Source organism: Capsicum annuum, chromosome 7 (genome assembly GCF_002878395.1).
Source record: "Capsicum annuum cultivar UCD-10X-F1 chromosome 7, UCD10Xv1.1, whole genome shotgun sequence".
Classification (NCBI taxonomy): domain Eukaryota; kingdom Viridiplantae; phylum Streptophyta; class Magnoliopsida; order Solanales; family Solanaceae; genus Capsicum; species Capsicum annuum.
The window spans coordinates 171,295,785-171,310,310 of record NC_061117.1 but is presented as its reverse complement, the minus strand read 5'-3'; the positions used below and the strand labels follow the sequence as shown (position 1 = coordinate 171,310,310).

Genomic DNA, 14,526 nt, shown 5'->3' with positions numbered 1-14,526 from the left:
ATTGTTAATTTAAGGGAAATCTATAAGTCGTATCGATACAAAAGATGCACAAGACTTACCCAAGATCATATGCAAAAAATCATTGGCAATAATCAGAGGGGTTATCATACAACAAGCATTATAGGTAACCAAAAGGTCATCACATCAGCGTAAGATTACACGATTGCAGGGACCGTTCTGCATAAAGTGTCGTCTGTATCCAAAAGGGCCTCCCCACTTTGAAGACATATTCAATTGACAAAAGAGCTAATCATGCAACAACCAAGAGGGTTGTTGCATCTGTTATTGCAAATTAATTATTTCTAAACAGGTACATGAAAGGATGACTTCGCTTTTTAGGCAACAACTCACATGGAGATATGGTAAAGGACTATATACCTCTTTCATAAATTATGTTTAGCACTAACACCTTTTGTTTGAAACATTGTCGAGAACATCCAAGAGGATGAAAATCTCAAATCAAAACCACAGGTGCGGACGACTCCAGATAGGACGTAGCACAATGTGAAATTCTTTCTTAGCATCAAAACGGGACATAGTCTAAAAAGAGACATCAAACTCTTTGGACGCGAGCTAAAGGATGATCGCCGCCACCATCTAACCACACCTCTGTTAGAAGGAATATGGGTATTTTGAGATATTTTGGTTTCAGCTTCACCTTCAGGATATTTTCAAACTCATATCGAGGGTAAATTTCTCTATCTTAAATTTGAGTGATAGGGTACCTAGAGTTTTGGAAATTATGTCCAGGTAAGTTTTTGCCTATGGATGTGAAGGATCTCACGTTCATGGTTAAGAGGTTACAAGCTTTTTTTTCATAACTCAAACAACTTGTCACTCATCCCGAATCAAAGATCATCTAAACTAAAAGACTATCTTTTCTACCAATAGAGTCGAACTACAAGCAGTCCGATTTCCTGAGTCTCGGGGATATATAGGTTGGGCCCTTTATTGAAAACTCGACTTCATTTCAACCTCCCCCCAAATCCCCTCTTTTCCAGCTTCTCAATTTTATCAAAAACTCCAAAACTAATATCGCATGTGAATTTTTTTGAATCAAGCTTTATGAACTACAAGTGGCCTGAATTCTCAGGAACCCAATATACACCACCAACGGAATAACAAAATCCCTACAGTAATAATTTCATAGTTCCTTTTCCAGTAACCTTTATTCTTATATTATTTCCAAGCTTGACAGTGTGAGAGAAAGTTGTGTCCAAGCTTGAAAACAAACCTTGATTTCCACACATGTGATTTGAGCATCCAGAATCCAAGAACCATGCATCGCTCCTCTTTGCTTCATGTTGTTCTATGTAGGTCATTAACAATAGCTCATCATCTTCTTCTAATTCTGCATATTTTGCTTCCTTGTACAACTTTGGACATTTATATTGAAAATGTCCCAAGTCATGGCATTTATAACATTCAACATTGCTTTGTTGAAAGTTATTTTTCCTCTTCCTCGTCCCCTTTCTCTTTAGGGTGCTCTTCCTCTGTTGCTTGTTCCTAAGCGACCTTCTACTTTCAGAGCTTGATCCTCCTCATCATTGCTTGGTCGGTGGAATTTTTGTTCATGCACCACTAACGAACTCTGTAGTTCATCGACGGACGTTGTCAGTATCTTTTGATTCTTCGATGGATACTACAACATATGTGAACTTGTCTGTTAGAGTTCGAAGAACGTTTTCAACAATTTTCCTGTCAGGCATATCTTCTCCATTGCTCCTCATCTTATTTGCGACCATCATCACTTTTGAGAAATACTCAGTGATGGTTTCATCCTTCTTCATCGCTAGAACCTCAAACTCTCTTCTTAATGAGTTGAGAAGAGATTTTTTCACCTTCAAATTTCCTCCAAACTTCTGCTTCATTGAGTCCCAAACAATCTTGGCTGTGCGACGGTCCAAGATTTGTTCAAAAGCAGTCTGATCATTTGCCTGAAACAGATAATGTTTGACTTGGTGATCCCTGACTCTAGCGTCGTCGAGTTGTGCCTGTTGTGCTTCAATCAGTCTCGTCCCTTGTATTGGCTCCTCAAAACCAATCTCCACCAAGCTTCATAGCCCTTTTGCCCTAAGCAAATTTTCCATCAGTTCACTCCAGTGGTCATAGTGACCATCAAAGTGAAGGATATTTGTCAGAGTCTTGTCGTCACTCATTCTGCCAGTGTTTGATCACTTGAAGATGCTACTTCCTTTTCTACAAACCCAGTCCGGGCTCTGATGCCAATTGTAAAGATAGACAACAAAGAAAGCTGAAAAGAAACACAAACAATTGGGATTTTTAAGTGATAGTTTTATTGAGCTTACTCTTGACTTAATATAGACTACACTTAATAAGAAGAGAAATAATAGACCACAAAATCTGCTAAGTAGTTAAAATAATGAAAAATAAAATAACGTCTAATAACCCAAAAGAATAGGACTTCATGCAACAATCCTTGACCAATTTAAAGTCTACTAACAAAGGTATAGTAGTCTTAATATATGGTTAGTTAACTAATTAGGTAGTTAGTTGGTTAAAGTCAGTGTATATAAGACAGTGTATTGTACACTTTTGGTCGTCGAGTTAAATAATATTCTAGTAGTTCTCTCTAAACGCTCTCGTCTTCTTCTTCTCCATCTGTCTTGTTCTTCCCGTTAATCTCTTTTCTGTGTCAAGATCAATCCCAACAGAATGATTATTAATTTTTTTAAAAAAAAAAAGATTGAGCCTAAGTATAGAAAAAATGAACGTTGATATTTTTTTTTGTCATAAAAGATTGAGCCTAAGTATAGAAAAAATGAACGTTGATATTTTTTTTTGTCATGCTTGAAGTTTAGTTTCAACTTTTCTTTTAACGTCCGAACGGCTACTTAAACTTTAATTTTCAAATTTTACATTCAATATATTGTCTAAATCACATATTTAGATGCTAATCATAGACCTCAAAACAAGAAGAATACAAAAGCATAAGGTCATCAACGGTACAATATATTCTAAAGTAAGTAGTGAAGTGCAATAATGATCAATCAACAACAGTAAATCCACATCACTTTTTAAGCTTTTTGGTGAAAGCAGTGTGTTAGATGGAAAATTGAACATTAGCATGACACTCCCATTTTAAGAAACGATCGATATAAGTAGGGGCCACGTGCGCTGCTTCAACAACTATATTGTCTTCTTGTCATCACTAACCGCAAGGCCCCACTCACCTCATCGCCACCTATCACCTCGATCTCCGCAACCCTCACTCTCCACTGCAAAAAAAATTAGGGGTCGTTTGATTGGAAAATTATTATAGAAATAATTAATTTTAAAATTAGTTATTTCAAAATAACTTAAGATAACTTATCTCACCTTTTATATGAGATAATTTATTTCATCACTATAGTATAAATGATAGAATAAGTTATTTCGATATTAACTAATATCTCCAATAAAACATGAGATAAAATAATATTTCATTTTATCTTGAAATTACTTATTCCTTATATCTCACGCCAAACAACCTTTTTATATAAAAACAATCCTTTATATTTTACTGTAGATGTAGATTTAAATATATATGAAATTGTGAGTTGTTATTTGATTTTCATTAAATAGTACTCCCTCCGTTTCAGAATAAATAAATTTTGGAGTATTTATTGGTGTTTTAAAATAAGTGAATCATTGAATTTTTTTTCAAATTTACCCTTATGGTTTGATAATCAATTAACTTTTGGTCAACTTATTTTTTTGAGTAAAAATAAAAAGTTGCGTTAAATTTATATTTTTTAATGATTTTTCCTTAATTTTTGTGCCAAAAATTCAATAATTCATTTATTATAAAACGAATGGAATAATAATTTATGTTATTTAAGTTTGATAAAATAATGAATTTTTTTTAATTATTATCATAAAAACAATCCTTTATATTTTACTGTAGATGTAGATTTAAATATGTATGAAATTGTGACTTGTTATTTGATTTTCATTAAATAATATTTCCCCGTTTCAGAATAAATGAATTTTGGGGTATTTATTGATGTTTCAAAATAAGTGAATCATTGAATTTTTTTTAAATTTACCCTTTTGACAATCAATTAACTTTTGAAAAGGTATTAGAAGGTCAACTTTTTTTTTGAGTAAAAATAAAAAGTTGCTTTAAATTTATGTCTTTAATGATTTTTCCTTAATCTTTGTGCCAAAAATTCAACAATTCATTTATTATAAAACGGAGGGAATAATAATATATGTTATTTAAATTTGATAAAATAATAAATAAAATTTAATTATTATCATAAAAACAATCCTTTATATTTTACTGTAGATGTAAATTTAAATATGTATGAAATTGTGACTTGTTATTTGATTTTCATTAAATATTTAAGTAATAATTTATGCTATTTAAAGTTGATGAAATAATGAAATCTTTTTTAATATTATCATAAGAAAATTTCATCAAATTTTAAAATATGCAATACAAAAAATCATGCTAACATTAAAAAAAAGAAAAAAAAAACATAAATTACATCTCTGAAGATTGCATCGAACTCTGCAAAATAATCAAAAGATAATATGAACTGTAAAAAGTGTATCTTTAAGCTAGTGTTCAATAATAAGTTTTAAATATAATTTTAAATTTTTATTTAAATATCTTTTTGGTAATAGATTATAATCATATTGTGAAAGTTTGTCTTAAATAGACAATAAATTTCAAAAACTAATTGAAACTACTTTTTAGGGGAGAAATTTTCTCTCATAAACATTTTATTTTTTCAAATAAAGTACATATAAAAATATAATTTCAAAATGTTTTTAATTTCTAAATTTCAATCAAAATTTATAATCAAAAGAGACCATAAAAATTTGACCATTTACAAGTGTAGATTTCCTTTTTTGAATAATCTTATCAATATCTAACAAATAAAATTTGACAAATATCTAATAGAACTAAAAATATTAGTATTATTTTACCAACTTAAAAAATCAAAATCAGGCAGTATTTAGAACTTACCTCAAGAACCATTTTTTTAACATTTTCTCTCACTATGTATTTTCTTCGTTTTATATTAGTTGACCTTTATAGACTTGACACATTCATTAAAAAAATATTAATTAGAGAATTTATTTTATTAAATTTATATTATTAATTATACTTTAAAAATATAAATTTGAATAAATATGTTTTATTTAATTATTTAATATTAAAAAAATTATTAAAATAACATAATAAAATTCTCTTAATTTTATTAAATAAATAATTAAATTAAAATAAATATTTTTTTAAAAAAAGCAACTAAAACAACGGAGGAGTGCATACCACTCCCCCCGCTAAGTTCTAGCTAGCTCTCCATTACACTCCCTCCCCATTTAAAGCAAGCAAACAACACACACTTTCATGCTCTGTTTCTTCTCCAATCAATAGAGCATGGAAAAACTCAAACATTGTCTTCTCCTCCTCTTTTCCCTTTTCCTTTTCTCCTCCATTGCAGGTAACATATCGTTTCCATTACTTTCTTCTCACTTCCATGTAAAAGTTTTGTTTTTTTTAAGCTTAGTGTTCGATCCAACTTTCGTGCACCTCAACTAAAAATTTTATTTGTTTGTGCAGATGGTGGTTCAATAGGAATAAACTATGGACGTGTAGCTAACAATTTACCATCAGCAGTTAAAGTCATAGCCCTCCTAAAATCACAAGGAGTAGAACGTGTTAAGGTCTACGACACCGACCCGGCTGTGCTGAAAGCACTTTCTGGGTCGGATATTAAGGTTACTGTAAACCTACCAAACGAGCTTCTTTACAATGCAGCTAAGCGCCCATCTTTTGCTTACTCATGGGTGCAAAAGAATGTTGCTGCCTACTATCCTTCTACCCTAATTGAAGCGATTGCTGTTGGTAATGAAGTTTTTGTTGACCCACATAACACGACCCGCTTTCTTGTACTCGCAATGAAGAATGTGCAACAAGCCCTTGTGAAATTTAATTTCCATGATAAGATCAAAGTATCTTCTCCTGTTGCGCTTAGCGCTTTGCAGAATTCGTACCCTTCTTCAGCCGGATCATTTCGAACGGAGTTGATTGAACCCGTTATTAAACCCATGTTAGATTTTCTCCGGCAAACTGGGTCTTACCTTATGGTGAATTGCTACCCCTTTTTTGCATACGAGTCGAATTCCGATGTGATTTCTCTTGATTACGCTTTGTTCCATGAAAATCCCGGTGTCGTTGACGCCGGTAACGGACTCCGTTACTTTAGCCTATTTGATGCCCAAATTGACGCTGTTTTTGCTGCATTGTCAAGTTTGAAGTACGATGATATCAAAATGGTTGTAACGGAGACTGGTTGGCCTTCGAAAGGAGACGATACGGAGATCGGCGCTAGTGTCGATAACGCCGCGTCGTACAACGGGAACCTTGTCCGGCGAATACTCACTGGCGGTGGGACTCCTTTAAGGCCTAAAGAAGACCTTACTGTATTCCTCTTCGCCCTTTTCAACGAGAACAAAAAGCCGGGTCCCACATCGGAGAGGAACTTCGGATTGTTCTACCCGAATGAGCGAAAAGTTTACGATATCCCGTTAACAATGGAGGGTTTAAAGCACTACGTCGACAGGAGATCACCGGTGGACGGTGACCGGAGAATGCAGAAAGGCGGGAAGGTGAATTTGTCGGGGCAAACATGGTGTGTGGCGAGTGGAGAAGCGGGGAGGGGTAATCTACAAGCGGCTTTAGATTATGCTTGTGGTGAGGGTGGAGCTGATTGCCGTTCGATTCAACCAGGGTCCACGTGTTACAATCCTAATACGTTAGAGGCTCACGCATCAGTCGCTTTCAATAGTTATTATCAGAAAAAAGGACGTGCCATGGGTTCGTGTTATTTTGGTGGGGCGGCATATATTGTCCATCAGCAGCCTAGTAAGTACCATACCGTTTCTCTCTCAATATTGTTTCGTTAAATTTCAATTTATTTTTCAATATATAAAATTAAGATAATTTTATGACGCCGTTCTAATACTCTATTCTTTGTTAGTAGATGACTTTATTATAGTGCTTCCCCCTCACTGTTATTTTCTTCTTATATCACTAAGAAAGCGTTATTAATATAATTTTTTTTTTTATTAAGGATAGACTTTATTATAGTACTTCCCCCTCACTTTTATTTTCTTATATCACTAAGAAAGCATTATTAATATAATTATTTTTTTTATTAAGGATATTTTTATTAATTAATTGATAATATTATTACGTCTTGAAAAATAAATAATTAATATTAAAAATAAAATAATAAAGAAATTTTCCTCTAATATATTAAAAATAATAAATAAAAATTTAAATATTTGGTAAAATAAAATATGATCGAAGTGAAATGAAAGAGAGTATATTTTACTCGCAATGTTTCAAAATAGTTAACCTTGTTCACTTGATACTTGTTTAGAAAACCATGCAGAAATTTATTTTATTAATATAAATCTTTTATTTAGTTATTAAAAAATAATTAAATTAAAATAAATATATTTTGTCAGAGGACTAACTAGTTTAAAAGGAGCGAATATGTATTCACATTTTGCGTGATGGATTTTTGTGTTTTCGGTTCTTGATTACTGTCAGTTTGGGTCGAATTGCTTGTGAGGTATTATTCTTGTTATAATATCTTGTTTTATGTTTTATTACGAAATTGTTTATTTTTTTCTGTTTTTTATTATTTATGAATGTTGTATTTATGTTATGCCATCTTATTTCATGTTTTACTATGTATTTGTGTAGTATTTCATGTCTCAAGTCAGAGATCTATCGAAAACAGTCTTTCTACCATTTTAAAGATAGAGATATGAATTACGTATATTTTACCCTTTTCAGACCTCACATATACGTGAGAATACACTACTGCGTTTGTTGATGTTGTTGGTTCTTGATTACTGTGACCCGTTTGTTTGACTTGTGGTTCGAGGTATAATGGTTGTTTTTTATGGTAAATTTAATGTGGCGCACTTTAAGGGGGTGGGGGTGGGATGAATTTGCTAACGTGTACGTGGTAGATGATAAGGGCCCCCCACAACATAGGTAAAATTTGTTTGTAGCAATTGGGGCCCACAAAGCCTGGAAAGAGTGCAATCCAGGGAGGTTTGGCGGGGGGGGGGGGGGGGGGCGGACAGCACGTGATGGACGAAGACGTTTGGATTGAATAGTACCTTGGGACTTCATACCAATTTATTTGCAGTGCTATAACAAATGTGTAGATTTTATGTGGTTTCTTTTAGTATTCGATATTTACTTTCTGATTCGATACTTTGAGGAATGAAATTGGTGATTATGCCAATTTAACATATCATGATGCAATTAAGGGTGTGATATAGGTATTTTGCAGAATTAATTAGTCAAGGTCTCTGAAACTGTCTCGATGATTTATTTTTTTGTTTCACTTCTTTTCAATACTTTGTTGGTTGATTCAATGGATACTAGTAGATGGTCAAATGACACTAGTGGTATTTATTATTATCTACTATAATAAATGGATGAAAAAGATTTACCTTTGGAACGTTAAAGCTGAGAATAAAGCATTTCTTTGAATATACATCCTGGGTGCTTTTGCTATGTCGTTTTTTCCTTTTCATTTATTGGTACTTGAAAGTCACTGGTCGTGTTTTGCACATTACACCCACTCAACTTTTCTTCTATTATGTTTCACTTTTTCTTGGTTTATTTATATATATTTGAGGTAACATATCTTTGTTTATATTTTTTTGGCAGAGTATGGACGCTGTGAATTACCTACTGAAGATTGAGAAGGAACTAGAGGGGAATAGACTGAATTTTTATTAGCAGCAGCTAGCTCTAATTTATTGTAGCTACTTTCAGTTCAGACTATTCATTTTTGTTTTTTTAAAAAGAACTTATCTCATTAGGTGGTGTTGGTCGAGGAGAGCAATGGCTTTTCTTCTAGTTGTTGCTTTCCTTTTTGTAATTGTGTTGACACCAGCTTACTACTAGTATGTGTTTCTATATTTTGGCTTTTTTGTTTCATATGCAATTTCATTTCTAATACTAGTTTATGCTACCATATTCTCAAGTCTTCTTTGAAGTATGCGGACAAAATTATTTCTATAAGCTACCATAATTTCAAATCTTATGGGATAAGGTGAGATATTTAGGATAATAATTTATACTCCACTTGATAGGTGGTACAAATTTATCTTGATCTACTAAATGCAATAAAAATTTTATTACCAAATTGATCTGTAAGAGCATGTTATTATAAATTGACTAGTGATTTAATTTGATTTGGCGTTGAAAAAAAATGTAACTATAATTGATTTAGTTTGATTTTAACTTTTTTTTTAAAAAAAAAAAATTAAACAGAATCAATTAATTCGTAGTATGTTTATGCTATTTTTGAAAAATAGTTATTTTAATGTTCTTTATAAATCTCTTGAGCTTTTTCATTATTTTTATCTTCCAGTATATTATTTTTAAGCATAAATTTAGAATGATTTCATTAAATTTAAAGCACATAAAAATTAGTAAGCACAAATCGATATTTAGTACGAACAAAACTAGTCAATTAAATATTAGGGATGACACTAATATTGAATATTTTTTTTATTAGCTTTGCATAAATAGTCAATTAAATAATAGGGATGACATTAATATTGGATATTTTTTTTATTAGCTTTGCATAAATGCATAATTTAGATTTATTTTTTATTTAATATTTAGTATTTAATTAATACTTACTAGGTTTATTTTAGTTTGAGTTAATACTTTTAAATTATAAGTATTTTTTTGGGCGTATTAATATGAATTATTTATTTTATATGATTTTATTATTGTTATTGTTGAATATTTTATTTTCACCATTTATTTTATATTTTGTGTTATTTTGTTAAGAAACATTTGAAGATAGTTGTATCTTGCAAGGATTAAAAAATATTTGAAGTACAAGTTAATTATTTATTTGCATAAAGATTTTATCTGGAAAAAAAAAAACTAAAAATAATCGAATAATTTGACAAAAAAAAAAACAAAAAACTCGAGTTTGAAAACTTCAAATTTTGAAGTTCATAGTCATACTGATGTGGACTTCTCCTTGATTTGTCCTTCCTGACCTCTCTTGAGCCTTTTCACGATTGTTAGATAGTCTCCGTAAAACTCTAAAAAAAATAATCTGACCTGATACCTACTCACGTTTCTGGTCCATTCATTTGTATTAATTTGATTTATAAATTTAAAAATTTCATACAAATAATTTAGTCTCATATTTAAAAATCAAACCAACTGAATCACACACACCCATAACTTATAGGAGTGGATCAATTAGAATGAAGTATAATTTTAAACATTTTCTAATATAGAAAAAGAAAAAGAAAAGGACATCAATCTTCTTTTTTTAAAAAAAAAAATAAGATTGAAAAGGGAAAGAGTGCCTTACGAAATACAAGGAAAACTTATTTGGAAATTCCAAAAAGCAAGATCTAATAAGTCAAACTTTTGGCTTTGGGGCTATAAAGCAAACAGTTGCAAAGATGATGGCTTTCCCACTTGCAAGAAGGATTAATTATAGTAATATTGAATTTAGATATATTGCTTCCAGGGAAGTCTCCCTATATCACCATATCCACCGTCAATGGTTGCTGATCCAAATCACTATAAGCTATCCATTCCTTGTAAGTCTTATGAAAATTCAATGATATTATTTGAGGGATTATTACTTTTGATAACTGTCAATGGATATATCATTCTAAAGGGTACCTAGTGTCCTTTAAGTCATTATTAACATGGTCTTTCCAATGATGAAAGGCACCAACATAAAAGGGAAGTTGTTTTTTGCTCCCACAATATGAAAGAGCACTAGTTGGTGAGAAAAGGTATATTGGGAGAATGCCAATTCTATCTAATGTATAGTAGGGATGTATACAATAATAAGTGAGATGAAAAGTTTCATTGGATTCTTAGAGAAGAATCTTTCACTTGGAAAAAGCTCTATGATACATTTTTGATTTTTTGCTAAGTACTTACTTCTAATTATTTTATCAAGAAGCAAAGTCTAGATTTAATTTCCACATGATCACTGATGTAAAACATTCTAAAGTATCTGTTCTTTATTGGATTAATTAAATGATTTGAGTTCAACCACTTACGCTATATAATCAGAGTGCTATAAAATCATTATGCCTTAATCCATAATGAAAAACCCACTAAAACAATGAAGATTGATCACGTGCAGTACTACACCAAAATAGTACAAAAAATCTGAACTATGACTAAATAATAGAAGACGAAGGAACCTAATTAATTAAGAAACAAAGGCAACATTCAAAAGATATTTCTATTCCTCAATTTTCCTAAGGTAATGAAAATAAAAGCAGATATAACAAACGTTCCTGGTGCTTATACTAAATCCGAATACTGCTATGCGCGATTGTGTGTTACTGAAAAGTAGCAGATATCTCATCAAATTAATTGAATTACGAATGTGATGGCCAACATAACACATATAGTATCTGTAATGTAAATACATATACACACGAACATTCCACATGGTCTTTGGTTAACAATTCATAGAACCTTTGGCCATACCCTCTTTGCCAAAAGTTATATTTTTACATACATAGACAATAGTATGAGGTAGTGCATGTATGGTCCTACGACTGAAAAACTACTATTACAAGTGATATTGAATAACTAGTGGAGAACAATGGCATGTGACTCCCTGACAAAAATCATATGCATGAATATAATTGATCTAGAAATAGAAGCATCTATCTTAGTCATTCACATATTTGGTGAAGTTGACGATCAGCTGCTCCAATCGCAGCAGAGATTCTCCTTGCTCCTCTTCCCACTCTCCACATGCTCAACACTATTACTCCCAACTTTTCGTTTTACTTAATCCCATGTTAAAAATAATTATTTTAATTTATTTATTTAAATTATAAAATTAATTTTTTAAATATTTTTATTTTTTTATTTTTAATATTAAATAACTGTATAAAATAATAATAATTAAATTTAAATATTAAAAACATCATTAAGTAGGTTATAATAAATTTAATTAAATTTATCTTTAATTAAATTTTTATAAAGGGATGTCAAAAATAAGGGTCAAGTAAAATAAAACGGTAGAAGTATTACTATTCATTATTTGCACAGCCAAGTTGTTATTTATGAGATTGTTGTCCATTTCCTTCTCTTCTAATTTTGATTCAGAAATATGCTGACTATTAATAAATGTTCTTTGGATGATTCTGACTACTATTCCGTCGGTAGCAAAAGAAAAAGAAAATGTTATCAATTATTATGTTGTGTCAAATAAATCATCTTAGTTACGAGAAAATTAAGTGAGAGGTGCTAAAAAAATTTTTAAATTAAAACTAGTGATTATTTTGATCAGCTAAGGTCAAAGTTTAATTTAAATTATGATTAAATTAATTGAGGTGTAAAGTATAATTTTTTTTTAAATTTTTTTAAAAAGTACTCCAACTCAAAATTTTAAAGTTTAAAGTTTCCTCCTTTTTTACTATCTTTCAACCTTTCTTCTTTTTCTTTTTTTCCCATCTTCTTCTTATTTTTCTCTCTCTATGAATTTTCTTCTTTTTCCATTTTCTCTTCTTTTTTTTTTCTCTTTACATTTTGTTCTTCATTTTTTAATTTTCATGAACTATTTTTTAAAGAAAATTGAAAAGATTGAAAAGAAACTTTTTGATTTCTTTTAAAAATGAATGAATAAATAATTTAGCAAATTTAGTAATTACGAGAGTTGTTTCAACAACTACGGTAATTGCTGCAATAACTAATATTAGTTGTTGTGTTACAACAATTATTGAAGTTGCTGCAGCAACTATCGAAGTTGCTGCAGCAACTTCAATAAATACTTAATTTCTGAAAAAATATCTGATTGGAGGAGGAGCCCAAGAAAAAGTGATATTTATGATCAAAATAGAGGTGGTGGTGCTGGTGGTGACGCCGAATGAGAAGATGACCTTTGTTGTGGTGTTGATAGCGATGGTGGTAGAGGAGAAAGAAGAAAAATAGGTGATAGTTATGTAGAGAGAGAAAATAATGGTGAATCTGGAAAAGATGGCAATGGTAGTGATAGTGATAGTGGAGGAAGAGGAGGTAGCGGCGGCGGACGGCAATAAAAAGGGTGTGGAGGAGGAGTGATGGTGATGTGCAGGATCTTTGTGTAAATATGGGATAGAGATCTTTGTGTAAATAATAAAACTTAAGGGTTTTAAAATTAGTATCATTAACACTAATCTTAAAATTGTCACCTCTACACAATATTTAAGACTTGTGTCACTCTTTTTTAATTTTAAAACTTTTTTGTCACCCTTAATTAATTTGCCCTAGTTACGACCTATCGATTCTTTTATGGTAATAACTTATTCATAGGACCATACAAGATGTTTATTAGACTAAGTAAATGCACTTTAGTTAAGTGATTTAAGAAGGTGAAAATGCATGTTAATTAATCATAATTAAATGCTAAAATTCTGTGTGGCTATATATATGTCATGCATCTAAAACTTATTGTGACGGTATATATCATGTATCTATTGATTGCATAATACGCTTCAAATCATGTGCTTTCGATCAAGATATGAAATGTCTCAGGCTTTTTCTATAGTGTGCCACAAGGAGTCACAAAGAGTGTCTTTGTACTAGTATTATTCTCTTTTCGTACAGGAAAAACTTTTTGTTGTTTTGATATGAGAATCGAGACTGGGTAAAATCTCGTTAAAATCTTGTGTTATTTTTTTTTTATATTTAATTATGTGCTTAGTTAATCACCATTATTCCTTGGCATATTTCTTATGTAACTTTGTTAAAGAAAATGTAATAGATCTTGCTATGCACAGGCTGAAATGGTTGAAAACTATTACGTGTTTAGTTCAATTGGTGTAAATAAAAAATGAAGGGAAAGTGTACTCACTTAAGGAAAGTATACTTCTACCACATTGGTGGGAGAAAACAACTTTCATGTGTTTTAATTAAGAAATATGTGTTTTTATTGAAAAGCACATCTTCAAGTGGATAGTGAGGCAAGAACCAAGAGGTGCTTGCCGTCGTTGTCGCTCAGCTTTGGCTTCAAATTTGAAAAATGATTGATGAGATTAATTTTTTAGACAAAGTTTATTTGAAACTTGAAAAAATAAGTGGAATTATTAATCCGAAAAATCCAAAGAAAAATGAAAAATATTTTTTTCCATAAAACGTCATGCAGATGCATGTAGAAACGCAGAAAAATTCATCATTAAACTAGAAATAAGTGCTTTTTAAAGTTGCTACAAACTTATAATTAGTATCTTGATATACTAAAGTTAACTGTCTTTTTGTGATAGGAAAGATGACTACTGATGGTCAAGTAATTGATGGTGTGACAAGAGTGACAGCAACAAATGTTGCTACAACCAGTCGTACAATTGTCCTGCCCGCTATGGCACTAGCGGAAAAGTCCGAAATTTTTTCTAGAATAGATTTTAAGCGGTGGCAATAGAAGATGTTCCTCTATCTGACAATCTTGTTCTTTAAAGATTTATATCTGAAGATGCTCCAGAATTATC

At 31.0% G+C, this 14,526-nt stretch overlaps 1 protein-coding gene and 1 pseudogene across 1 annotated transcript; one reads left to right on the top strand and one right to left on the bottom strand.

Moving 5' to 3' along the window:
* Positions 1-1,477: 1,477 nt before the first annotated feature.
* LOC124885814 lies at positions 1,478-1,871 on the bottom strand (annotated as a pseudogene).
* Positions 1,872-5,257: 3,386 nt separating this feature from the next.
* Positions 5,258-8,967, top strand: LOC107857054 (glucan endo-1,3-beta-glucosidase 3-like). Its single transcript, XM_047415292.1, has 3 exons — positions 5,258-5,456; positions 5,576-6,880; positions 8,714-8,967. The coding sequence occupies exons 1-3, from the start codon at positions 5,393-5,395 to the stop codon at positions 8,746-8,748; spliced, it is 1,404 nt and encodes a 467-aa protein (XP_047271248.1). The 5' UTR covers positions 5,258-5,392; the 3' UTR covers positions 8,749-8,967.
* Positions 8,968-14,526: the final 5,559 nt, after the last annotated feature.

Coding starts and splice junctions, on each gene's coding strand:
- LOC107857054 (XM_047415292.1), top strand. CDS start 5,393: ATGGAAAAACTCAAACATTGTCTTCTCCTCCTCTTTTCCCTTTTCCTT. Junction 5,457..5,575: donor CCTTTTCTCCTCCATTGCAG/GTAACATATCGT, acceptor TTGTTTGTGCAG/ATGGTGGTTCAATAGGAATA. Junction 6,881..8,713: donor TATTGTCCATCAGCAGCCTA/GTAAGTACCATA, acceptor TTTTTTTGGCAG/AGTATGGACGCTGTGAATTA.